We start from the raw sequence: 26,652 nt of genomic DNA, 5'->3' as shown, positions 1-26,652 counted from the left end.
TGTAATTCAGAGCAGTGTCCCTGTGCCCCAGGGTGCTGTGTGCCTGCAGCAGTGACTCTGCCACCCGCGAGGGTCAGCCCTCAGCCTGCCCAGGGAGCTCCACACAGCACTGGGGGAGAAGCTGTGGGTGGGAGGAGAGACCCCCCAGCAGGGCAGGTCCTGTCAAGAGGGAGCTGTGTGGGTCAGGACTGCTCCAAGCTCTGGCTCACTCCAAGGACATTCCTGGAGGGGCCTTTCCAAAAGGAAGGTCAAGGCAGGGGATACATGAAAGGGAAGGAGCTGTCATGAGTCTGTGCTTTCAGTTTTATTCTCTTTGAGTGGGGTGAAATGGGATTGAATCTGTCAGGTTTAGACAGGGGACAGGGCTCCAAAATAGGGACACTGAGAGAGGAGCAGCTCTGGGAGGCACTCAGCAGATGCCTTCATCCACCCTGAAGCCTACAGACAGAGCCAGCAGCACCTTTCCAGCCTCACCAAGGTTTGTCTCCCCTGCTCCGGAGCACCTGCAACCACGGAGGTGCCCTGGGCAGTGTCCTGCCCCCGGGAGGTTTCTGCAGGGCAGAGCTGAGCACCCAGCGGGTGGGATGGGGTCTGTGAGCACTGGCAGGGGAGAGACGTGGGGACAGAGAAACAGCTCCCTGCAGGGACGGCTCCAGGCAGCAGAGTCATGGTCAGAGTGTGAGAGGGAACCATCAACTCCAGCACCTCCTCTCCTCTGCCAGCCAGCACAGCCCTCTGCTCTCAAGGCTGTGGGGTCCAGGGCAGGAGTCGTTTCCTCGGCAGCTGGACATGCAGGAGAGGAGACACTGCTGAGTGCCCCTCTGTGCCTGCCTGTCCCTGCCTCCCTGGGCACAAATGTCATGGTATTGCTCCATGTTTCCCACCTGCCCATGCTGCCCTTGTCCTTCCCCTTGGACTCTCTGGGCAGGGGGGTTTCTGATGCAGTTCAGACAACACTGACCCTGCAGGTCCTGCCATGCAGACGTGTCCTAGACAGTGAGGTGCCCAAGTGCCCCTCTAGCCTGTGGGGCTCTGGGCAGTGCAGTGTGGGGGGCTGGGAATGAGCCAACTCTCTCGTCAGGACACCCCATCCTTAGGACATTCAACCATTTCCCCGGGGTGTCTGGCTGGGCTGCAGCTGCCCTCCAGAAGGCCACAGCTCTCCCATTGCTGCTGGGTGTTATCTAGGTGCCCCAGGGAGAAGCCACCTCCATACTGAGGCCTCGGAAATGCTGCTGGGAGGCTGGATGTGGGCAGCTGGAAGGAGCCCAAGGTGTTGCTGGCTGCAAGGGGAGGGCTGAGACCTGCCTCACACACGCTCAGAAAGAGTGCTGATGAGCACTTTGGAAGTGGATTCCTCTGCTCTCCACAGTGTCGTTTCTTTTTTGGGTAATACGAGTGCAACTGTCCTGCACCTTCCAGGTGTGAGCACAGGGCAGCTGGGAACAAGGCAGATGGCCAGGCCAGCTCTCCTGCCTCTGCACTAAAGTCAGAGGGAATCCTTTTGGCTCTCTGGAATCACAGCTGGTCCCTCTGAGTGCAGCAGCAATGCTGAGGATTTCTACCTCCAGGAATCCTCCTGCAGTGTGACAGGGTCAGCTAAAGAAGACACAATAAGCCTTAAAACTATTCATGCACCCACATTATTTGGAACTGGGAGTGAAAATGCTGAAAATGCCTTCAACATTATGAGTGGATTAAAGCTGACTGGAATTGGGAATATAAATTTTAGTCCCCCCTGTTCCCATGTACGCAGTGCTGTAGGTCAGGACTGACTCCTCTGGAGCCCATGGGCAGAGGCTGCTGCTCCTCACAGCAAGCTCTGCCAGCACAAACCAGAGCTCAAGCCATGCAGCTCAGTGACAGTGCTACTAAGATGGGGAGAGGTAACGAGTGTGTGTTTGTGAGAGGTTATGAGAAAGTTTTGCTCAGAGAAGTCTGTCCTAACTTGTCAATGTCTCTTCTTCCTTAGAGAATCCCCCTGTGCCCAGGGGAAGCAAATGTCCAACAGCAGCTCCCTCAACGAGTTTCTCCTCCTGATGTTTGCAGACACACGGGAGCTGCAGCTCTTGCACTTCTCACTCTTCCTGGGCATCTACCTGGCTGCCCTCCTGGGCAACGGCCTCATCATCACAGCCATAGCCTGTGACCACCGCCTCCACACCCCAATGTACTTCTTCCTCCTCAACCTCTCCCTCCTTGACCTCAGCTCCATCTCCACCACTGTCCCCAAATCCATGGCCAATTCCCTGTGGGACACCAGCACTATTTTCTACTCAGGATGTGCTGCCCAGCTCTTCCTGTTTTTCTTTTCGGTAGGAGCTGAGTATTCTCTCCTCACAGTCATGGCCTATGACCGCTACGTTGCCATCTGCAGACCCCTGCACTACGGGACCATCATGGACAGCAGAGCTTGTGTCAAAATGGCAGCAGCTGCCTGAGCCAGTGGTTTTCTCAATGCTCTCCTGCACACTGCTAACACATTTTCAATACCACTCTGCCAAGGCAACACAGTGGACCAGTTCTTCTGTGAAGTTCCCCAGATCCTCAAGCTCTCCTGCTCAGACTCCTACCTCAGGGAACTTGGGCTTCTTGTGGTTAGTTTTTGTTTAGCCTTTGGGTGTTTCATTTTCATTGTGGTGTCCTACGTGCAGATCTTCACTGCTGTGCTGAGGATCCCCTCTGAGCAGGGCCGGCACAAAGCCTTTTCCATGTGCCTCCCGCACCTGGCCGTGGTCTCCCTGTTTGTCAGCAGTGGCCTGTTTGCCTACCTGAAGCCCCCCTCCATCTCCTCCCCAGCTCTGGATCTGGTGGTGGCTGTTCTGTACTCGGTGGTGCCTCCAGCAGTGAACCCCCTCATCTACAGCATGAGGAACAAGGAGCTCAAGGAGGCACTGAGGAAACTGATTCAAGTGGTACTAGTTGTGCAGTAATAGGCTGCCCACCTGTCTTCAGAACTCATTTCCAGTTTATCTCAGGCAGCTCTTTTGTTTTGCACATTCTATCTGTGATACTCATGTTTGTGCACAAATGTTTGAATGCATCCCACTTCTCCAGAGACACAAACCCCATCTGTCTGACTGAGAGGCCTTCTGTAAATCTGCCCCTCACTGTGTCAGAGCTGACCACTCACGCAGCTTCTCTGTAATAAAAGGGGATTTTCTCAGTACTCTGCCTGAAGGCTGGGCTCCTCTTCCCATCTGGAGCCAAGAATGCGCTCAGGGAATTGCACCTGAAAAGGCCCTGTTGCTGTGCCTGGGTTTTGCATGGGCTAAGGGGCATCAGCTCATAGAGTGATGTGTTAGGGAAGGAGGGCTGGATTGAGCTGTCCCTTGCGGGTGGCCAGTGCCCCTGGAGGGGGTGAGTGGTCAAGAGGTCTCTGCTGGGGACTGTCCCACATATTACAGGGCTGGTGACAGATGCCATTCCTGCTGGAAGGGGATATGAAGCCACCCAGGGAGCACAGAGGATCTCCAGGGCCAGCATGTGCCTGGAGTGGGCAGGCTGCTCAATCCCTGGGGCCGCAGGAGGTGCCGGAGAGGCTGCAGGCAGCCAGGGTTGAGGATCTCTGGTCATGAGAGCAGTGGAGACCTGGAGTGCCTGGCCTCCATTGCCTTGTGCCATTGCTGGTCCCCAGGTGTGGGGCTGATGGGGAGGCTGACACCCCTCTCTGCCCCCCAGCAGCTGCTGTGCCCGTCAGAGGGGCTGGGGCTGTGGGGTGAGTGCCCAGAGCTCTGCAGTCCCCTGCATTGGGCACTGCTGTGGGGCCACCCCAGCCTGGTCTGCTGTGCTGGGTGGGCTGGGGAGAGGGCAGGGGAGGTGGGGAGAGCTGGGGAGGGTCTGGGCTGGTCTGGAAAGGGCCCAGGAGAGGAAAAAGCCAGCAGGCAGCTCCTGCGTGTGAACAGTAGTGTGGGAGCACACAGCCATGTGCTTGCAGGCAAATGCAGGTCTGCTGGGAAAGGCAGCAGGACATGGCGGGTGCAGGAGAGGAGAGCCCAGGTTGTTCCCTGCATTGCACGGATACACTGGGGAAGCTGCCCCAGGGCCATGGTTCCAGAGCAGCCCCTCACATCAGCCCTTTCCAGCACTGGCTGCTCACCCCAGCTGTGGGGTGATGCATGGCCAGCTCCATCCTCCTGCAGGTCTCCATATCCCCATGGAGAGGAAAAGACCAGCCTTGCACAGACTCTCTTCTGCACCAGGTCGCGGCAGATCCCAGCGCATGGCTGTCTGCTGACCTCTGTGTGGGGCACAGGCTGGGCTGGGCAGGGGCCAGGTGCTCAGATCCCCCAGACTCTGGGGGATCATTTAATAGTCATTTAATAATAACCCAGCCCTTTTCATGTCAGAGATCTCTGGTGCCAGCCCCACCTCAGCCCATTCCTGAAAGGCTCCAGAGAAGCCCTGGAGGGAGCTGGAGCTGCCTCAGGCCCAGGGAAGTCTGCCGGCAGGAGGGTTTGACATGGGCACAGCAACAGCAGTGCCAGGAACATGGGAGGAGCAGGGAAATTAGAGGAAAGACCCCTGCCCTTGTCTGCACAGCTGGGATACTGGATGGGGGATGCCTCTATAGCCAGCCAGGCTCCAGGTTCAGGGTGGATGCCCATTCAAGGATAGGAGCACTGGGATTTTCATGGGCTTCAGTGCAGCCATGACTCTGGTGAAGGCAAGTGGGCAGATCCAGGCACACACAACTGTCAAGGTCAGGGGTGGAAACGTCAGCTTGGGGCTGGTGAAGGCCCTCTCTCTCCTCCCTGTGTGGAAGAAAGTCCCCTGGCGATGCGGGACTCCACTTTGGCTGGCAGGAGGGGAGCACAGGGAGGGTGGAAGAGGCAGATGGAGCCTCTCAGGGTGTGTGAGGGAGTTTTTGAAACCACAGGGCTGAGCCAGGGACCTTTGGATCTTCTCCCAGACACTCCCCCAGCTGAGCTCGTTCTGCTCTGCCCCAGGTGCTCTCATCCCTGTGCCAGCCATGCCAGAGCAGAGTCTGAGAATTCATGGATTAACAGAGGAGTTTTGGTGGGAAGGGACCTCTGGAGGTCTCCAGTCCAACCCTGTGTGCAAAGCAGGGCTGGTTGGAGCCCTGCAGTCCCATCTGGCCATCATTGGACTATGCTTGACCCCGGGTACTATCCCCAGACTTGCTCTGCTCCTCTTGTCCAGGCTCTGCAGGATGGCACCTCTCCTCAGTGGGTCCCTGCCCTGCCTGCCTCACCAGCACCCTCAGCCCTCGGCTCCGCTTCCCACATGGAGCTGCCCTGCTGTGGGGCCATGGGCCATGCTGGTTGGGGCAGGAAGCAGACCCAGCTGGACAGGGATCACCACCACTGATACTGCTGGCACCTCTCTGTGCTCATGGATGGTGCTCAGAGTGACCCCAGGGCACTTGAAATGGCAGGAGATGTGTTTGGGTGGGCACCAGCTCCAGCCTGTGGTGTTTCACTGAGGATGCAGCAACCACTGTATCCAGGGCCCCTTCCCTGGGCCTCCTGGGTCCCCACCGCCTCTCTAGGGATTGCAGAGCCCTCGTTTCTCCATGTATACCTGGATTTAGTGCTCTACCTTCTGGTTACTCCACCATGGACCATCCCTCATTTTGTGAGGTTCCACTCACTGCCCACCCCAGGCACATGCTGTCCCTGGAGATCCCCTGGGCTCTCTGGGAGCTCAGATTCCCCTCCAGAAGGATGGGCATCTGTCATCAGCAGAGTCACCCATGGGACAGCCCCAGGCAGGCAATTCAGAGACCATTCCCCATCTCCACTGGCACTGGTCACTGAGAAATGAGCTCTGAGTGCAGCCCTCAGTCCCAAACAGATCACCCAGGGACTCTGAGCTCGTCCCCTAGAATCCATGGAGTTCACAAGCAGAACACCAGCCCCTTAGTGGTGCAATCCCCGGGGCATATTTTTGACTCCATCTTCTGAAGAAAGGCCAGACTTCAGGCACGTCACAGGGGAGATCCCCTTTTATTATGGAAATGTTGTTCTGCAGGCCAGGTCTGGCATAAGGGTGCCCATTGCCTGGTGCTGCCTGTACTTCCAGGACACACGCACATGGAAACACAACCCAACCACCACCAGGTCATGAGAACTCCTGGGTCGTATCCACCATATCCACAGCACAGAGCACAGAAGGCCAGCATGGAAATGAAGAGAACAGCTCTAAAAAGAGAAAGTCCTGCTGCTGTGCGAGGAGATGTCTCCAGGAAAGCTGCAGCTCCCTGGGAAGGTTGCAGTGAGGAAATGCCTGCTGCAGCAGTGGGGGGATGATACTGCCAAGCACGGGGTCTGTCCCCACAAGCTGCTGCCTGACTCCCCTCCCCTCCCTTCCCCTCCCCCTCCACTTGTGGTGTTGGAGCACTGTAGAGGGAAGGGACCAGCCCACGGTGACACCTGGCTGCCACCCTCACAGGAGAGGGGTGTGAGATCACACGCTGACTGTGTCCAGGGCAGCTGAGTCTCCTAATGGACATGGGACCTGTGGTCTCACCCTGCCTACACTCATGTGAGCCTGACTCTGTGCCCTTGAACTCCCTTGAAGAGACCCTGCAGAGGGAAACCCTCCTCATTGCCCTGAGGGCATCTGAGCAGCTCAGAGTAGGGAGCTCTGAGGTTCACCCATCTCCGCTGATGAAGGGGGAAGTCTGGCTTCCCGCTTCAACACAGCCTCTGGGTCAGATTCAAAGAAGAGATGCCTGAGGACAAGTCACACAAAACTGATTTTTTCTTTTCTTTTTAGAAGACTGTATCACAGAAAAGTAAGAAAAAAGAGAAATGAGCAACACAGAGTCCTGATTCCAGATCCCCAGTTATTGCTGCTGATCTTCGACCCATTGGATCAATCTCTTCAGTGCATCCTTGAGCTCCTTGTTCCTCATGCTGTAGATGAGGGGGTTCACTGTTGGAGGCACCACCGAGTACAGAACTGCCACCACCAGATCCACAGCTGGGGAGGAGATGGAGGGGGGCTTCAGGTACGCAAACAGGGCAGTGCTGACACACAGGGAGACCACGGCCAGGTGCGGGAGGCACATGGAAAAGGCTTTGTGCCGGCCCTGCTCAGAGGGGATCCTCAGCACAGCAGTGAAGATCTGCACGTAGGACAGCACAATGAAAATGAAACACCCAAAGGCTAAACAAAGACTAACCACAAGAAGGCCAGCTTCCCTGAGGTAGGAGTCTGAGCAGGAGAGCTTGAGGATCTGGGGAATCTCACAGAACAACTGCTTCACAACATTGCCTTGGCAGAGTGGTATTGAAAATGTGTTAGCAGTGTGCAGGAGAGCATTGAGAAAAACAGTGCCCCAGGCAGCTGCTGCCATTTGGACACAAGCTCTGCTGTCCATGATGGTCCCATAGTGCAGGGGTCTGCAGATGGCAACGTAGCGGTCATAGGTCATGACTGTGAGGAGAGAAAACTCTCCTCCTAAGAAGAAGACAAACAGGAAGAGCTGGGCAGCACATCCCAAGTAGGAAATGGCCCTGGTGTCCCTCAGGGAATTGGCCATGGATTTGGGGACAGTGGTGGAGATGCAGCCAAGGTCGAGGAGGGAGAGGTTGAGGAGGAAGAAGTACATGGGGGTGTGGAGGCGGTGATCACAGGCTATGGCTGTGATGATGAGGCCGTTGCCCAGGATGGCAGCCAGGTAGATGCCCAGGAAGAGCACGAAGTGCAAGAGCTGCAGCTCCCGCTTTCCGAGAATGGCAGGAGGAGGAACTTGTTGAGGGAGCTGCTGTTGGACATTTTGCTATCTGCAGGCATGGGGGACTGTCCAAAGGAGAAGAGACATTGAGAAGTTAGGAGACACTTTTCAAGCAAAAAACCCTCAAATGTTGCAGTTCTCATACAACCCCCCACATTGCCTCTCTCTTTACTGAGAGGATCTTTGTGCAGCTCGCTTGCTTCAGCTCCACTTTGCACTGGCTGAGTGTGCTGCTGTGAGGAGCAGGGGCCTCTGCCCATGGGCTCCAGAGGAGTCAGTCCTGCTGTACAGCAGTGGGAATGGGGGAATGGGGGTGACTAGCTCTGACATTCACCATTTCTCTCAGCTGAACTCCACCAGTCATGTAGAGGTGCTTTTCAGTGTCTTCACTCCCCATTCTAAAGAATGAGGTTTGAGGAACAGAGTTTCTGGGATTTTTTATATTCTTCGAGATGTCCTTGTCACCTCTGGGGAGTGTTCCTCAAAGGTAGAAATCCTTGGCATTTCTACTGTGAGTCCTGAGAAAAAATGGATTCACTGTCCCTTGTTGCAGCATGAGGACAGCTAGTCTGTCTATTAGTCTTGTTCCCAGGTGCCTTGGGCTCCCATTTCATTGAGCTCATGGATGATCGCACTCATGTTGCCCTAAAAGGAAACCAGCCACTGCTTGAGGGCAGAGCAGTCCGGTTTAAAAGTGCAGATCTCCAACTTTCTCACCCTTTCTCCAGGTACCAGAGGGAGGTCTCCACAGCTATGCTATGAGACAGCAGTGCCTTTCTGGAGGGCAGCTCGCAGCCTGGCAGGACCCAAGAGGGAAACAAAGTGTCAAGACTGAAGATGGGCTCTCCTTAAGGGAGGATCAACTCATTTCCCAGCTCCACAGACTGCATTTCCTGGAGCCGCACAGCTTAGGAGGGGGCTGCAGACCCCTCTGCTGCCCAACCCACAGTGGTGGTGTCTGAACTGCAGCTGAAAACCCATCCACCCCGGAGCACCTGAGAGAAGAACAGGAGCAGCATGGACAGCAGAGGAAACAAGGAGCAACACCGTGATCCTGCTGCCAAGGGAGGCAAGGAGAGAGACAGAGGGACACTTGGAAAAGTGTCGCCTTCTGATGCGACAATCTCCCGTTCGCCTGAGACGGCACGGAGGCTCCCCCAGCCTCCGGGCCAATGAGCACTGACACCAATATGAGGATGCTGCAAATGGTGTTTATTGTACGCATGTATTTGCTTATATACCTACAAGCATACTGCTATCTCTACGTCATATCCTTCCTCTTCCTTCCTCTTTCCGTGCCATCGCGAGATCTTCCGATCGCCGTTCCCTACATCTCCCCCTCCCCATGCTTTGACTATGCTATTTGCTTTAAATTGCCGTGTCGCGGGTTAAGCGTTCATAGTGTGGGTGTGGGTGGGACCACCCCTTTTTCTAGCAGTTGTCTTACCAAGCATCTAAACACTAGTCTACATACTAATATGCCTAGCACAAGCATCAGCAGCAGGTGCAACTCTTCTATTAGTAATTGCCTGGCCCATGGTCCTAGCCCAAGCCAATTACCACTACTGAACCCAGAAGGTCAAGCTCTTGCGGGTCCCAGGGCAATGATGCATTCAGCGTGTTCTAGCAGTTACTAATATTGCTTGTGTTTGTGCAATGCTCTCTCAGCTTTGGTAGGTCTACGGTCAAATTCAATGGGACCCCTATTAAGCATGTCTTAAAAGGGCTGCCCCGCACCCGCCAGCGTCAGGCAAAATTGCTTATTTCCTGTCCGGTTTGCCAGGTGAGCCATAGATTGTTACTACCCCATTTCGCTAACGTTGGTTCGCCTTTCACCCCTTGGAGTCCCAGTCCCAGCATCGCTACGAGGAGAGCTACTTGGGTTGCTCCCCCTGCCATCTTCTCGGGTTTTCTGGTTACGCGTTCTTCTTGTGGTTTCACGCGCCTTTTCTCCTCTGTTCTTCTTCTCCTGTCTGCTGTCTTTGCTGCTAGAAGGGATCATCGGCTTTTCAGGGTGGTCCTCCCCTGCAATAAAACTCAGACATTCATTAATTCACCTGACTCTCTGCTTCCTGTCTTGTCCTTGCCCTGAGGTCTGGGCGCACCCACTTCATAGGGACCCATCTTACCATTTCTCCCTGCCTGACCGCTGCATACCCTCGTCCTTGGGTTACCAGCTGCCACCCCTCTTCCCATTCCCCTTTTTCCGGGATTCGAACCTTTACGTCTGGTCCCTCGTGCATCGCTCGGACCACCCAATGCTTTTCCGCTGGCGTCTTGTTCTCCTCCCCCCTGATGAACTGATTCAGACCGAATAAGGCGCGCATAATTATTTCTGATTGTTTGTGCGCGGGGATTCTTTGTGTATATCCTTCCCCCTCCCCAAGAATCTCGATCCTTTGCTTTAAAGTGCGGTTTGCTCGCTCGACAATGGCTTGACCTGTGCTATTATAGGCAATACCGTGCACTAGCTTAATTCCCCACCGTACGGCCCATTCTCTCGTGCTTTGCGCTGTGAAACACGTGCCGTTGTCTGTTTTAATAGTTTCTGGGGCACCCAGCCAGGCCATTGCCATGTGCCAATGCAACTGTGCCGCCCGCGCTGTGACTCATTTATGTTGGGTCGCAACGATGATACCGCTGTGTGTGTCCACTGTAACAGCCAGCCAGGGCCGTGGTCGAAGTCGCTGGCACATTGTGAAGTCCGTTTGCCATATTTGGTTTCCTTTCAGCCCCCTGGGGTTGATGCCGGCGCCCCACAGGGGGGTTTTTTGGCAATACGGGCAAGTCGCAACCACTTCACGAGCCATGGTGAGGGGGATGTTGCAGCTTTTTGCCAGTGCTTTTGCACCAACATGGAGAAGGTCGTGCACCTGCCTTGCTTCTGCGACTGTCCACACACCTTTGGCCGCTTGATCGGCTTTATTGTTGCCTTCTTGGTACACTCCTTGGATTGCCTCATGACTCTGAACATGAATAACAGAGGCAGTGGCCCGCCGTTGTTGTAGGGCTTCTTCTAGCATTAGCGCAATGGGCGATCCGGCCCATCCGGGATATGACATGTTGTGTAACAATTTAAAGACGAACATGGAGTCTGTCACTACATTCAAATGCTCTTCTGGCCACATTTGCAATGCCTGTGCCACAGCTCGGGCCTCTAGATGCTGTACGCTACTGTCCGGCTCGCTGATCTTCACTCGGTGCCATTGGGCCTTTTGATCTTGCCACACAACAACCGCTGCCCTGGTCACCGATGACGCGTCAGTGAACACTGTGCGCCCTGGTGCAGGTCGCTGTAGCACTCGGGCTTTCAGATGGGGCCGAAGGACGGTGAGGTGTGTATACATCTCCAGCACAGGCGATAATCTGATTGTTCCTGGGAATCCTTCTAAAGCTATTGCTATACTATCTTGTTTCTGGACCACGCTGTCCCATTGACTCCTCTTTACCGGCAGGTAAATGGACTCAGGCTCCTTCGCGAAGTGCCGAATGGTGGCGGTTCGTCCCTTCTGTATCATCTGTGCCAACGCTGTTACGATTGTGACGTATGCCGTACTTATTTGGTTCGACACTATCCACCATACGACTTCCGGACGCTCCGGCGCCCCTTGTCCTAGAACGCCTATGGCTCCTGTTCTTGTAACTGCCACGTACAGATTGATAGGTCTGGCCGGGTCGTATCTCGTTATTCCGCCCTGTGCCATGAGATCTTCTATTTTTCGGAGGGCTTCTAACGCGTTCGGTGTCATCTGCCTCGGTTCCCATGGTTTGTGGCCCTTGAGCAACTCGAACAGTGGCTCCATCCACTCCTGGGGAATACCTATCAGCCCTCGCAGCCATTGGAGAGCTCCAACCAATTGCTGTACATCATGCAACGTCCGTATCTCTCTATTGAGCTTTATCGGCTGTGGGACCACAGCTCTGGGGAGGATGGTGGTTCCCAGATAGTCGACAGATTCTCCCCTTTGCGTCTTCGCTTTCTGGACGTACAATCCCGCTTCATTTAGGCAGTTAATTACTGCCTGTTCTGCCTGATCGGTTTCTTGCTGGGTCTCTGCAGCTATTAGGAGGTCGTCCATGTAATGGATGATAAGTGCGCGCGGGAACTGCGCTCTTACCGGCTGCAATACCTTAGCTACTGCCGCCTGACAAATCGTAGGTGAAATTTTTTATGCCCTGCGGGAGGACAGTCCATTGATATCGCGCTGCTGGCTCCTGCAGATTCTCTGAGGGCAGTGTGAAGGCAAATCGAGCTTTGTCCTGAGGGGCTAATGGTATAGAGAAAAAGCAATCTTGGATATCCATCACCACCACTGGCCAATTCTTTGGTATTGCTGATGGTAGTGGCAACCCCGGCTGGAGGGCACCCATCGCTTCCATCTGCTGATTTACCGCTCGTAGGTCGTGCAGTAATCGAAATTTAGACTTTTCCTTTTTGTGTATCACAAATATAGGAGTGTTCCAGGGACTGTGGCTTTCCTCCAGGTGTCCCTGCTCTAATTCTCTACTTACTATTTGTCGGGCAGCCGCCAATTTGTCCCCTGTCAATGGCCACTGCTCTACCCACACAGGCTCATTGGAGCACCATGTCAGCGGGACAGCGAAATGAGCCCCGAGGAGGTAGGCAGTGGCCCTTACCCTAAATTTGTCAGGTGAAAGCCGCTTTGCAATAAGGCATCTCGCCCTAACAATGGTTCCCCTATGGCAGTTATGTACGGCCGCACACGGATGATCTGAGCAGGCCTATCCGGGTCCTCCAATACAATTGTGATATCGGTTTCAGAAATCATAGCCTCCGCCCTGCCTCCCACTCCATCTAACGAGCTTGCCACTTTTGCTGGCCAACTCGATGGCCAGAACCACGAGGGCACACATGTAACATCTGCCCCCGTATCTAGCATCATTATTAAGGGGATGCTAGGAGGACCCGCCCCTGGTGGGCCTATCAGATGCGCTTTCACTCGGGGTCTCTTCTCACACCCTAAGACCAGGGCCACGCGGGGTTTCCCTTCGGAGTTTGGTCGCTGGAGCTGTCCATCAGCGGTGTGTTGTTGTTGACAGGGGCTACTTGAAGCCGGCTCACCGGGGAGGGGTGGCCCCCTAGTTGCCCTCCCCGCTTCTCGTTTCCCGACCGCCGACAATCTCGTGCTCTGTGTCCTGGTTTTCCACAGGCCCAGCATGTAAGGCTCCCCATACCCCTTGTTGGGCGCGCATAACTTCCCTCATTCGTGCACTGTGCTCTCAAATGGCCCATTTGCCCGCAGCCAAAGCATGGGCCTCCTTTTGGACCTCCTCTAGCTCTAACCTCCGGCATTGCCATAACTGCTGCAGCAATCTGTAGGGCTGTGGTCTTGTCCCAGTGTTCTAATACGTACTTGATCGTCTGCCCTAGACTTGCTCCCTTAGGCGCTGTTCTTAGGATTTCTTTTGTCAACTCGTTGCCCTGTTGTTTGATACATTCCAACATCACCGCTCCTTTTGCAGCGTCTGGTAAAGATGCAAGTTCTACTGCTGCCTGTAGCCTGTCACAAAACTTGTCAAACGGCTCTCCCACTCTCTGCTTCACAGTCGTCCATGGGTCTGTCTGCTGCACCAGTGGCCCAATATCATCAAAGGCCTTTCGAGATGCTTCTGTTGCCACCAGTATCTCCCGAGGTCTCAGGCCCGCTGCCTGCTGCTGGGGTGTAGCCATGGCTGCATCATTTCCTCTTAACCGCGTTAGGGTGGATTGGCCCAGTGGGTTCTGCGGGTCTGCCTGTGCGGCCATCAACGCCTGCTGCAGGCGCGAGGTCCACGCTTCTTTCCACATAAGGACCATCGTGGGCGATAAAACCAGTCGCGCGAGGGCGCGACAATCCCACGGTATTAGGCCTCCCGCGTGTGCCGCGTCCAGCAATGTCTGTGTCACCGGGTGTCGCAGGCCCTGTTCTTGCACTGCTTTCAATAGCTGTTGTACCGTCTTTGGGTCGAGGGGCATCCATTCCACTGCCCTGCCCCCCCCCCCGGGGCAACTCGTACTGGGAAGGCCCCTATTGGCGCACGAAACTTGAGGCCACTCAGGGCACATTCCGTCGCTATCAGTTTCCAGTCTGTTAGGGGAATTTCTTTTCCCCCTCCCGCTTGGGTGGAACCTGCTGTCTCTGATAGCCCTCTTTGTTTAGCTGCTGCCTCTGATAGCCCTCTTTGTTTAGCTGTTGCCTCTAATAGCCCTCTTTGTTTAGCTATTGCCTCTGATAGCCCTCTTTGTTTAGCTGTTTCTTCTTCCAGAGCTGTAAGCAGCATAAACATCTGCTCCATATCTCTTGTGACTTTCCTCCTCTTTTTTTTTTTTTTGTTTTTTTTTTTTTGTTTTCCTTCGCCTCTGACTGCGTCGGGGGAACTCCGCCCTAGTTGCTGCACCTGAGTCTTCAGTCTCCTCCTTCCGCAATGCTGGTCGACGCCCACTCCTCTCTCGGCCAGCGCCATCTTTTCTCGGGTGCGGCACCCTTGGTCTTTCCCCTGCTTCTGGTCTTTCCCCTGCTTCTTCTCTTCTTTCGTCCTCCCACTGCACCCGAATCATGGCCCCCGGTAGCCAGTCTCGGGGATCATCCACTATAAGCGGTCTTTCCTTTTCTTCTGCCTCCTCCACTTTCACCTTGCTTTCTTTTCCTCTACCCGCCTCTGGCTTTTTCATATCTCGGTCTCCACAAAGGTCTCCTGGTTCTCCTAGTTCTCCCCCTTCCATCGCCCTCATCTCTTTCCACGGATACCGCGGCGGTGGCGGAGAAGAGGGCGTTATTGGGTAAGCCTCTGGAGTTTTTGCCTCCCCCTCTCCCCGCTCTGGTTCTTGATTAACCGCCTCCTCCTTTATGTCTGTTTCCACACTCTCCGTTTTCACTTCACCCCCTACTATCGTCTCTCCCTCTATCGCCTCCGTTTGCTCCTCTGCGTTCGCTGCTGTCTGTGTCGCCATTTCCGCGGACATGTGCAGCGCCGCGCGGGCAGCCTGCCAGGTCTCAAGCTCCTCCCTAGTCCTTTCTAAAATGATCGTTATATCTCCCCACGTCTTAAGCTCTGCGGCCTTCTTAGTGGCCATAGCTCTCTGAGCAAGTGCTCGAGTGCACTTCTCCCAGTTAGAAGGGGAAAAAATGTCCCCTGGTCTAACTATCGCTCCATCTTTCAGGAGCCGCCCGACGCAGTTCGTAACTGCATCCGCTCTCATAGAGAGCCCCCATTCCCGGGCACCCACGCGTACAACCTTAACTACCGCGTCCATGATCCGGATCCTCTCGACCGCCTGCGGTCCGCCGTCTCAGCTATCACGTCGGGGTCACCACTTGTCACCTTCTGATGCGACAATCTCCCGTTCGCCTGAGACGGCACGGAGGCTCCCCCAGCCTCCGGGCCAATGAGCACTGACACCAATATGAGGATGCTGCAAATGGCATTTATTGTACGCATGTATTTGCTTATATACCTACAAGCATACTGCTATCTCTACGTCATATCCTTCCTCTTCCTTCCTCTTTCCGTGCCATCGCGAGATCTTCCGATCGCCGTTCCCTACAGATTATCTCAGAGAAAAACATGTACACAAGCAGTTGATCCACTCAGCTGTGAAATAGCCAGCTGATCCACTCAACTGATAGAGCTGCTTATCTACAACAAGGGCCACCCTCCAGTCCCCCTTGTGCTGTGATAAAGCCAGTTTTCCTTGCAACAGCTGTGGTCCATCATACCCTACCTTCTTCCTGAACCTTGTGGGGATTTATTCATCGGTCACAATCAAATAAGCAGAGAGAGATAAATTTCTTGTAGCATGTATTAAGTTACCAGACTAGAAAGCACCTAGGTGTTTTGGCAAAATAAGCACCTACAGCTATAACAAGAGGCTGCTAGGCTTAAATAGAGTCAAGTAAGAAATTCAAAGAACACAAACTCAGGCATCTGAAAAAGGTGGATTGCCTTTATCCTAAATAAAATTGCCAATCTTAATGCAATCATGCTAGAGAAACTTCTCTCTGAGGTCACATGAGGCTAGCTGCTTTGTTTTTGTAAAACACAGGTAAAATGTTTTAAGTATTACAGCAATCCTTTTAGACAATGGACAGACATCTTCCAAGTCTAACTGTGCCAGCTGAATAGGCCAACACCCTCCTACTTATGCTAGTGGAGGGCATCATTTATACATTCTATAAATCTATAAATGCCTGCTCAGCCCCACTGCCCTCAACATGCCCCAGTGACCCCACTGTGCAGGCACCGTACAGGGCTGGGTGCATTCAAGGGTAGGGAAACATCCCCCTGGCACAGGCCCTGCAACAGCCTTCGGTGCTCCGTCCCCCACAGCCCTCCTGCTTTGGCAGCCTCCACAGTTCCTGCACCTTGCCCAGCCCTGGCCATGTCCCACGCAGGGGTTAGCACACAGCCGTCCCCAGGGCCTGCTGGGGTCTGGGCCAGGAGAGAGGCTGGCTAGGCCTGGCTCTTCCCCTCCATACAGGCACTGAGCCCAGCAGGAACGAGCTGGCCGCACAGCAAAACTTGCCCCTAAACCTGGTGTGTGCAGCCAGGGCTGCAAATGGCCTCCACTCTCCTGTGCCCGGCATGTCTTGCTTCCCCTCCACGAGACCTGGCTCTGCCCCACAAACCCACCGGTGTGTGTCCTCACCCCAGGGAGGGCATCAGTGCTGGCCTGCCTGGCCACTCCTGGAGCCTCCCCTGTGCTCCCCGCAGGGCCCCGAGCTGGCGGTGCTGCTCTGCAGAGCGAGCGGGTTGTGGTGCCCCAGGGCCATGGGGTGACTCTGCACTGGCCGTGGTGGTTGGGGCGAGAAGCAGACCCAGCTGGACGGGCATCATTGCACCTGACAACCCCCTACCAAGGGGTCTGTGGCTGTGGATGATGCTCTGAGCAATCACAGGACATTTCAAATGCCTCAGGCTGTGTGCAGGTGTGACCCTAGAAGCAGCCCAGGGTTGGTCATTGAAGGTGACATGAACCACTCTCCAGGCTCCCTTCCCTCTGCCTGCAGGGTCCCCACTGTGGGCATCTGTCACCAGCCCTGTCACAGGGCAGACAGTCCCAGGCAAATACCGCTTGACCACTCAGCACCTCCAGGAGCACTGGGCACCCACAAGTGAGAGCTGAATGCAGCCCTCATTCCCTAACACAGCACCTCACGAGCTCATCGCCTTGAGCCCATGGAGACCTCCCAGAAAGCAACAGTCCTTTTCAGGGTGAAAGTCTTTGAGTAAATTCTTGTCTCCAGCTTTGGAAGAAGAAACCAACTTTCAAGCACAGCACTGAGGAAACAGCCATTTATTAGAGACCGGCCAGCTCCGACACAGTGAGGGGCAGATTTACAGAAGGCCTCTGGGTCAGACAGACGGGGTTTGTGCCTCTGAAGGAGTGGGATGGTTTCAAATACTTCTGTACAAACATGGTTATCACAGATACAATGCTCAAAGCACAAGAGTTGTCTGAGAAAAATTCAAGTCACTTACAAAGAGGGATGGGCAAGTTTTTGCTGCTGAACTATTACCAGTTGAATCAGTTTCCTCAGTGCGTCCTTGAGCTCCTTGTTCCTCATGCTGCAGATGAGGGGGTTCACTGCTGGAGGCACCACCACATACAGAACAGCCAGCCCCAGATCCAGAGCTGGGGAGGAGAGGGAGGGGGGCTTCAGGTAGGCAAACATGTCAGTGCTGACATACAGGGAGACCACAGCCAGGTGAGGGAGGCACATGGAAAAGGCTTTGTGGCGGCCCTGCTCAGAGGGGATCCTCAGCACAGCAGTGAAGATCTGCACGTAGGACACCACAATGAAAATGAAACACCCAAAGAATAAACATGCACTAACCACAAGAAGGCCAATTTCCCTGAGGTAGGATTCCGCGCAGGAGAGCTTGAGGATCTGGGGGATTTCACAGAAGAACTGCTCCACTGTGTTGCCTTGGCAGAGTGGTATTGAAAATGTGTTAGCAGTGTGCAGCACAGCATTGAGAAAACCACTGGCCCAGGCAGCTGCTGCCATTCTGACACAAGCTCTGCTGCCCATGAGGGTCCCGTAGTGCAGGGGTCTGCAGATGGCAACGTAGTGGTCATAGGCCATGACAGTGAGGAGAGAATACTCTGCCAATATGAAAAAGACAAAGAAAAAGACTTGAGCAGCACATCCTGCGTAGGAAATGGCCCTGGTGTCCCACAGGGATTTGGCCATGGATTTGGGCACAGTGGTGGAGATGGTGCCAAGGTCGAGGAGGGAGAGGTTGAGGAGGAAGAAGTACATGGGGGTGTGGAGATGGTGGTCGCAGGCTACGGCTGTGATGATGAGGCCGTTGCCCAGGAGGGCAGCCAGGTAGATGCCCAGGAAGAGGGAGAAGTGCAGGAGCCGCACATTCCATGTGTTGGCAAATGCCAGGAGGAGGAACTCATTCAGGGAACTGCTGTTGGACATTTGCCCTTTTGGGGCACAGGGGGACTGTCAGAGGCAGAAGAGATGTTGACAAGTTAGGACAGACTTCTCTGAACAAAACTTTCTTATAACCTCCCCCAAACACACACTCATTACCTCTCCCCATCTCAGCAGCACCGTCACTGAGCTCCATCACTTGAGCTCTGATTTGTGCTGGCTGAGTTTGCCATGATCTGTCCGTGGGCTCCAGAGGAGTCAGCCCTGACCTACAGCACGGTGTACGTCGGAACAGGGGTAACTAAAATGTTATTCCCGGCTCCAGTCAGATTTAATCATTCATAATGCTGAAGGGATTTTCAGCTTCTCCACTCTCCCTTCTAAATAATGTGGGTTCATTAACAGATTTAAGGTTTGTTTTGTCTTCTTTAGCTGACCCTGTCACATCTGAGGAGGATTCCTGGAGGTAGAACTCCTCAGCATTGCTGCTGCACTCAGAGGGACCAGCTGTGATTCCAGAGAGGCAAAACAATTCCCTCCAGCTTTAGTGCAGAGGCAGGAGAGCTGGCCTGTCCATCCGGCCTGTTCCCACCTGCCCTGTGCTTACACCTCGGAGGTGGAGGACAGTTGCACTCAAGTTACCAAAAAAAAGAAACAACACTGTGGAGAGCAGAGGAATCCACTTCCAAAGTGCCCATCAGCACTCTTTCTGAGCGTGTGTGAGGCAGGTGTCAGCCCTCCCCTTCTAGCCAGCAACACATCGGGCTCCTTCCAGCTGCCCACATCCAGCCTCCCAGCAGCATTTCCGAGGCCTCAGTATCTAGGTGGCTTCTCCCTGGGGCACCTAGATAACACCCAGCTGCAATGGGAGAGCTGTGGCCTTCTGGAGGGCAGCTGCAGCCCAGCCAGACACCCCAGGGAAATGGCCCAATGTCCTAAGGATGGGGTGTCCTGACGAGAGAGTTGGCTCATTCCCAGCCCCCCACACTGCATTGCCCAGAGCCCCACAGGCTAGAGGGGCACTTGGGCACCTCACTGTCAAGGACACGTCTGCATGGCAGGACCTGCAGGGTCAGTGTTGTCTGAACTGCATCAGAAACCCCCCTGCCCAGAGAGTCCAAGCAGAAGGACAAGGGCAGCATGGGCAGGTGGGAAACATGGAGCAATACCGTGACATTTGTGCCCAGGGAGGCAGGGACAGGGAGGCACACAGGGTCACTCAGCAGTGTCTCCTCTCCTGCATGTCCAGCTGCCGAGGAAACGACCCCTGCCCTGGACCCCACAGCCTTGAGAGCAGAGGGCTGTGCTGGCTGGCAGAGGAGAGGAGGTGCTGGAGTTGATGGTTTCCTCTCACACTCTGACCATGACTCTGCTGCCTGGAGCCGTCCCTGCGGGCAGCTGTTTCTCTGTCCCCACGTCTCTCCCCTGCCAGTGCTCACAGACCCCATCCCACCCGCTGGGTGCTCAGCTCTGCCCTGCAGAAACCTCCCGGGGGCAGGACACTGCCCAGGGCACCTCCATGGTTGCAGGTGCTCCGGAGCAGGGGAGACAAACCTTGGTGAGGCTGGAAAGGTGCTGCTGGCTCTGTCTGTAGGCTGAGGGTGGATGAAGGCATTTGCTGAGTGCCTGCCAGAGCTGCTTCTCTCTCAGTGTCACTGTTTTGGAGCCTCTGTCCCCTGTCTAAACCTGACAGATTCAATCCCATTTCACCCCACTCAAACAGAATCAAACTGAAAGCACAGACTCATGAGAGCTCCTTCCCTTTCATGTTTCCCCTGCCTTGACCTTCCTTTTGAAAAGGCCCCTCCAGAAATGTCCTGGGAGTGAGCTGGAGCTGAGAGCAGCCCTCACCCACACAGCTTCCTCTTGACAGGACCTGCCCTGATGGGGGTCTCTCCTCCCACCCACAGCTTCTCCCCGCAGTGCCGTGGGGAGCTCCCTGGGCAGGCTGAGTGCTGATCCTTGCAGGTGGCAGAGTCACTGCCCTGGGCATGCAGCACCCTGAGGCGCAGGGACACTGCTGTGAGTCACAGCCCTGCTCAGACTGGGTGCACATCCCAGCTTCACAGCCCTGCAGTGTCCCTGGAAGAAGGTAGCAGGATGCCTTGTCCTGTGATGGTGTGTCAGGGAATCCCTGCTCTGAAGCATCTCCCCCTCCTCCTTTGCACTGGAGGCACCGGGAGAGCAATTCAGAGGATGGGCTGGGTTCAGAAGATCCCTCCAGGAACCTCAGTAGTATCACCCTGCAGCCAGAGACTTACCGTGTCAAGGGCTGTGAAGAGTTTTCCCACAAGCAGCTCTCCTCTGTCCTCCCACTCCACACTGCCTTCCACTTCTCTCTGCCTTCTCTCATCTCATGTCAGCAGCAGCCGGCAGTGCCCGCAGCCCCGTGGCTCTTTGCAGAGGAGCTGCTCCTGCACACAGCTGTGTCTGGGCAGTGCTGCCAGGTTGCCATGAGCTCCCTCCATCCCAGGAGCCTGGCCCCACTCAGGAGCAGAGGCCCAGCTGAAGGCCTCAGTTTCTCTGTCCCTTGTGCTCCCTCCTCCTGGGAAATGTTCCCTGATGTAAAGCAAAATATTCGACTTTGGTCCCTCCCTAAACAATACAGAGAGACCAGCTATAGCATTGTCACTTATTTCATCAGAGGATGACTGTCTATGAGAGATGGAAGGTTCCCACCCTGGAAATCCGTATTTCCGTCTCTTAACTAGGCAGGACACCTAGAAAGGGACAAGAAGGAAGCTCATTTTCCCATGGTTCAGGTGATGATTCAGATGAGTCAGTCTGGGCATCTCATGCCCATTTAGAAGCCCCTGGGATGCAGTGGGATTCAGCTAACTCCCATGAACTCCACAAACACACAGGAGGTGGGATTCCCCTTGCCAAAACTGAAGTGAGCACAACAGAGTTGTCTGCCTGGGAGTGCCTTGTCTAAGCTCCCATTGTAATCACTGGAGATGGAGGGTGGGAGTCAGTTGCTCTCACACAAACATCTGGTGACAGTTGAAGAGACAGAGGTGGTCCAGGCATGTGCCACTGTCTGCTTGCTCTGGTGGAGCGACTATGAGACTGTTAAAGAATATTGGACTGGGGCTGTCTAGAGGTAGCCGCTTAGCACAACTTCTATAAAGCTTATTTAGCATGAGGAGCTAAATTTGCTGCAGCCTTAGGCTGCACTCGGAGAACATGAGGAACTTTCACCTAGTTCAGTAAAAGAGGCCTCAGGGCTGGTTCAAGCTGGAAAGATAAGGGAGTTACAAGCAGTCTGCATTCCTGTGTCTCACACTCCGAAAGGGAGGCTGTCAAGGCCTTGAAATAAGAGCAGTGCAGGGCTTCAGGACCTTGAGAAAAAAAGCCTGCTCTCACTGCTGGGGCAGTGTTAGTTGTTATGTTCTGGAACTATCTCCTCTGGACCTGGAGAGACAATGATAGGACACAATAAGGAATGGGCAGACCCCAGACCTGACTATTACTACTAGTCTGAACTACTGTGTAAGGAGTGGAGAACTTAGATTGGAAAGTTATGATTGCCCAGGAGTTTCTCTGTTTGGGTCCCTCTCCAAAGGCACCCAGCTCCAGCTGTCATTTGCTGCTGTACCACTTATAGTAAATGAGTTTGTGATACTCTGTGTCTGAGACTCTGCTTTGGGAAACCTAGGGTCAGAGGCCATCTTTAACACTGCCCCTCGCCTGCTGGCAGTGCACCTGTGAGAAAGGCAGAGCCTGTCTCTGTGCCAGGGGTCTTTCCATTCATGGAGTTGCAGAGGACTTTTGGTGGGACCAGACCCCCAGAGGTCTCCAGTCCAACCTCCCACGCACAGCAGGGCTGCTTAGAGCCCTACGCTCTTGTCTGTGATCTCTGAACTGCACCTGACCCCGGTTACCATCCCCAAACCTGCTCTGCTCCTCTTGTCCAGTCACAGCGGGACGGCACCTCTTGTTGGTGGGTCACTGCCCTGCCTGCCTTGCCGGCACCCTCGGCTCCCAGCTCCCCTTCCCACACGCAGCAGCCCAGCTCTTGCTGCTCCCAGCACTCCAGTGCTCTGTAGCAGGAACCCGTTCACAAGTGGTGCTTAAACACTCAAGCTGTGATACAGAAACACCTGCTTTCATAACTACACATTAAAAAGCACATCCCAAGTGGCTGCTCTCACTTTTTCATCTGGCTAAGACTCCGTGTGCAGCGTCACCCGGGTAGGGGGGGGGGGTCCAAATCCAGAGCACTCCTTGCTCCTTTAAATGGGATGTCAGGCAAGAGTTGCTGCTGTGCCTACATGGCTGACGTTTTTACTTACAACCTTCTCTGGGATCTGCTTGGGTCCCAGCTTCCCTTGCCAAGGCTTTCCTGACCGTAGTCAGACACAGGCCCGAGGCAGAGATGGGGAGCTGGGTCAGCAGGATGGGGGCAGGGTCAGGTCAGCACCCAAGAGGTGCAGGGCCGGGCACAGACATGTCCACAGTGTAGTTCAGGCACAGCCCAAGGAGAAGGGCAGCAGCTCCCTGGCAAGGGGATGAGGCCCTACAATGAGGCCGCTCAGTCTCTGTCTCCCCTGCTCTTGTGCCCAGCAGATCCCCCTCCCTGTCTGCCTGCAGCCCCTCCATGCCCACCCCGCTGCCCAGCACAGCACCAGAGCCCTGGCCCTGCAGCCCCTCCAGCAGCTCCTGCTGCCCCAGAGACAGAGCAGCCTGCCCCGAACTGGTGCACAGAGAAACCTGTTTCTCCTTCTTATTTCCTCTCTCTGAATGCTGCCCTGCTTTCCTCCTGGGACATCCCTGCTCCCCAGAGAGCCTTTCCCCATGTCAGTGTGTCCATGCTGGCCTGGCCATTCCTGCACCTCTGCCCTGTGCTCCCCACAGGGCCTCAGGCTGGTGGTGCTGCTCTGCAGAGTGAGCAGCTGTGGGGCCACAGGGTGACTCCTGACTCAGCTCTGGCCATGCTGGTCAGGGCAGGAAACAGACCCAGCTGGACAGGGATCACCACCAGTGATACTCCTGACACGTGTCTGCACTCATGGATGGTGCTCAGAGTGACCCCAGGGCACTTGCAATGGCAGGAGATGTGTTTGGGTGGGCGCTAGCTCCAGCCTGTGGTGTTTCACTGAGGGTGCAGGAATCACTCTCCAGTGCCCCTTCCCTGGGCCTCCTGGGTCCCCACTGCCTCTCCAGGGATTGCAGAGCCCTCCTTTGCCCCTGCATCCCTGGATTTAGTGCTCTACCTTCTGGTTGCTCCACTGTGAATCACCTCTTATTTGGCAAGGCTCCACTCCCTGCCCACCCCAGGCACACGCTGTCCCTGGAGATCCCCTGGGCTCTCCTGGGGGCTCAGATTCCCCTCCAGAAGGATGGGCATCTCTCATTGGCACTGTCACCTGTGGGACAGCCCCAGGCAGGCAATTCAGAGACCATAGCCCATCTTCACTGGCACTGGTCACTGACAGATGAACCCTGAATCCAGCCCTCAGTCCCTAATGGACCAGCCAGGGACTCTGAGCTCTTCTTCTGGCTCCCCTGGAGTTCACAAGCAGAAGAACAGGCCCTTTTGTGGTGCAATCCCTTGGGTGTATTTTTGGCTCCCTCTTCTGAAGAAAGGCCAGACTTCAGGCACGTCACAGGGGAGATGCTCTTTTATTACGGAAATGTTATTCTGGAGGCCAGGTCTGGCATAAGGGTGCCCATTGCCTGCTCCTGCCTGTACTTACAGGACCCATGCACATGGATACACAACCCAACCACCACCAGGTTATGAGAACTCCTGGGCCATATACACACATGACAGCACAACACAACAGTGTGGAAATGAGAAGAAACCTTGAAAAAAGAAAGTCTCACTGCTGTGTCGATGTATCTCCAGGAAAGCTGCAACCCCCAAACAAAGGCTGCAGCAGGGCAATGGCTGCTGTGGCAGAGGGGAAGGTACTGTCCCCACAAGCTGTTGCATGACTCTCCTCCCCTTCACTCCTGCTCTGCTTTGAGTGTTGGAGCTTTGTAAAGGAAAGGGACCAGCCTGCAGTGACACCTGGCTGCCACCCTCGCAGGAGAGAGGTGTGAGATCACACCCTGACTGTGCTCAGAGGAGCCGAGCTCTCCTAATGGACATGGGACCCATGGTCTGCCCCTGCCAGTACTCATCCGAGCCTGACTCTGTGCCCCTGAGCTCCCTTGGCGTCAGTGCTGAAAGAGACACTGCAAAGGGAAACTCTCCTCATTGCCCTGGGGGCATCCGAGGGAGCTCAGACTAGCAGGCTCTGAGGTTCCCCCTTCTCTGCTGATGAAGGGGGAAGCCTGGCTTCCTGCTTCAATATGGTCTCTGGGCCAGATTCGGGAGAGGGATTACTGAGGAGAAGCAGGAAGAACCCAACTGTTTTCCTTCCAAAATGAGTAGAATATAGAAAAGTAAGACAAAAAGAAATGAACAATTCATAGCCTTGCACAAAAATACCCTGGGAATGATGAGATGATGCAAATGGGATAGTTATTGGTGCTGACATTGTACCAGCTGAATCATTTTCCTCAGTGCATCCTTGAGCTCCTTGTTCCTCATGCTATAGATGAGCGGGTTCAGTGTTGGAGGCACCATCGAATACAGAACAGTCACCACCAGATCCAGGGATGGAGAGGAGAGGGATGGGGGCTTCAGGTAGGCAAATGTGAGTGTGCCGACAAACAGGGAGACCACAGCCAGATGCGGGAGGCACATGGAAAAGGCTTTGTGCCGGCCCTGCTCAGAGGGGATCCTCAGCACCGCAGTGAAGATCCACACGTAGGACAGCACAATGAAAACGAAACAACCAAAGATTAAAAAAACACTAACCACAATAAGTCCAGCTTCCCTGAGGTAGGCGTCTGCACAGGAGAGCTTGAGGATCTGGGGAATTTCACAGAAGAACTGCTCCACTGTGTTGCCTTGGCAGAGTGGTATTGAAAATGTGTTAGCAGTGTGCAGGAGAGCATAGAGAAAACCAGTGCCCCAGGCAGCTGATGCCATTTGGACACAAGCTCTGTTGCCCATGATGGTCCTGTAATGCAGAGGTTTGCAGATGGCAATAAAGCGGTCATAGGCCATGACAGTAAGAAGAATATACTCTACTGTGAACAAGAAGACAACCAGGAAGACCTGGGCAGCACATCCCAAGTAGGAAATGGCCCTGGTGTCCCTCAGAGAATTGGCCATGGATTTGGGGACAGTGGTGGAGGTGGTGCCTAGGTCCAGAACAGAGAGACTGAGGAGGAAGAAGTACATGGGGGTGTGGAGATGGTGGTCACTGGCTATGGCTGTGATGATGAGGCCGTTGCCTAGGAGGGCAGCCAGGTAGACACCCAGGAAGAGCGAGAAGTGCAAGAGCTGCAGCTCCCGTGAGTCCGCAAATGCCCGGAGGAGGAACTCATTGAAGGAGCTGCTGTTGGACATTTGCTCCTTAAGGGCACAGGGGGATTTTCTGAGGAAGAAGAGACATTGGCAAGTTAGGATGGACTTTTCTGAGCAAAGCTTTCTCATATAACCCTCCCAAGCACACACACATTACCTCTCCCCATCTCAGCAGCACCCTCCTTGACCTCCATGGCTTGAGCTCTGGTTTGTGCTGGCTGGGTTTGCCGTGAGGGGCAGCGGCCTCTGCCCATGGGCTCCAGAGGAGTCAGCCCTGACCTACAGCACTGCGTACATGGGAACAGCAGTGAGTAAGATTTATATTCCCAGTTCTGGACAGATTTAATCCACTCATAATGTTGAAAGGATTTCAGCATCTTCACTCCCAGTTCCAAATAATGTGTGTTCAGGAATAGTTTAAGGCTTATTGTGTTTTTTTTTTCTTTCGCTGACCCTGTTACACCAGAGGAGAATTCTTAGAGGTAGAAATTGCTGCTGCACTCAGAGGGATCAGCTGTGATTCCAGAGAGCCAAAAGGATTCACTCTGGCTTTAGTGCAGAGGCGGGAGAGCTGGCCTGTCCATCTGCCTTGTTCCCAGCTGCCCTGTGCTGACACCTCGGAGGTGGAGGACTATTGCACTCGTGTTACCCGAAAAAGAAACGACATCACAGAGAGCAGAGGAATCCACTTCCAAAGTGCCCATCAGCACTCTTCCTGAGGGTGTGTGAAAGAGGTCTCAGCCCTCCCCTTCTAGCCAGCAACACATCAGGCTTCTTCCAGCTGCCCACATCCAGCCTCCCAGCAGCATATCTGTGGCCTCAGTATCTAGGTGGCTTCTCCCTGGGGCACCTAGGTAACTCGCAGCTGCAATGGGAGAGCTGTGGCCTTCTGGAGGGCAGCTGCAGCCCAGCCAGACACCCCAGGGAAAAGGCAGAATGTCCTAAGGATGGGGTGTCCTGACGAGAGAGCTGGCTCATTCCAGCCCCCCACACTGCATTGCCCAGAGCCCCACAGGCTAGAGGGGCACTTGGGCACCTCACTGTCAAGGACACATCTGCATGGCAGGACCTGCAGGGTCAGTGTTGTCTGAACTGCATCAGAAACCCCCCTGCCCAGAGAGTCCAAGCAGAAGGACAAGGGCAGCATGGGCAGGTGGGAAACATGGAGCAATACCATGACATTTGTGTCCAGG

The 26,652-nt window shown here is 54.7% G+C and overlaps 1 protein-coding gene across 1 annotated transcript; it reads right to left on the bottom strand.

The window, feature by feature from the left end:
• Window positions 1-6,811: 6,811 nt before the first annotated feature.
• Window positions 6,812-25,501, bottom strand: LOC112981993 (olfactory receptor 14A16-like). Its single transcript, XM_064504193.1, has 4 exons — window positions 25,099-25,501; window positions 18,001-18,143; window positions 17,296-17,757; window positions 6,812-7,057 (listed from the first exon to the last, which is right to left on the bottom strand). Exons 1-4 carry the CDS (start codon window positions 25,499-25,501, stop codon window positions 6,812-6,814), a joined length of 1,254 nt encoding a protein of 417 aa, XP_064360263.1.
• Window positions 25,502-26,652: the final 1,151 nt, after the last annotated feature.

This window comes from Dromaius novaehollandiae, unplaced genomic scaffold (assembly GCF_036370855.1).
Source record: "Dromaius novaehollandiae isolate bDroNov1 unplaced genomic scaffold, bDroNov1.hap1 HAP1_SCAFFOLD_27, whole genome shotgun sequence".
NCBI classification, from domain to species: Eukaryota; Metazoa; Chordata; class Aves; order Casuariiformes; family Dromaiidae; genus Dromaius; species Dromaius novaehollandiae.
The sequence above is the reverse complement of the archived record's forward strand: the minus strand, read 5'-3'. Positions and strand labels throughout refer to the sequence as shown.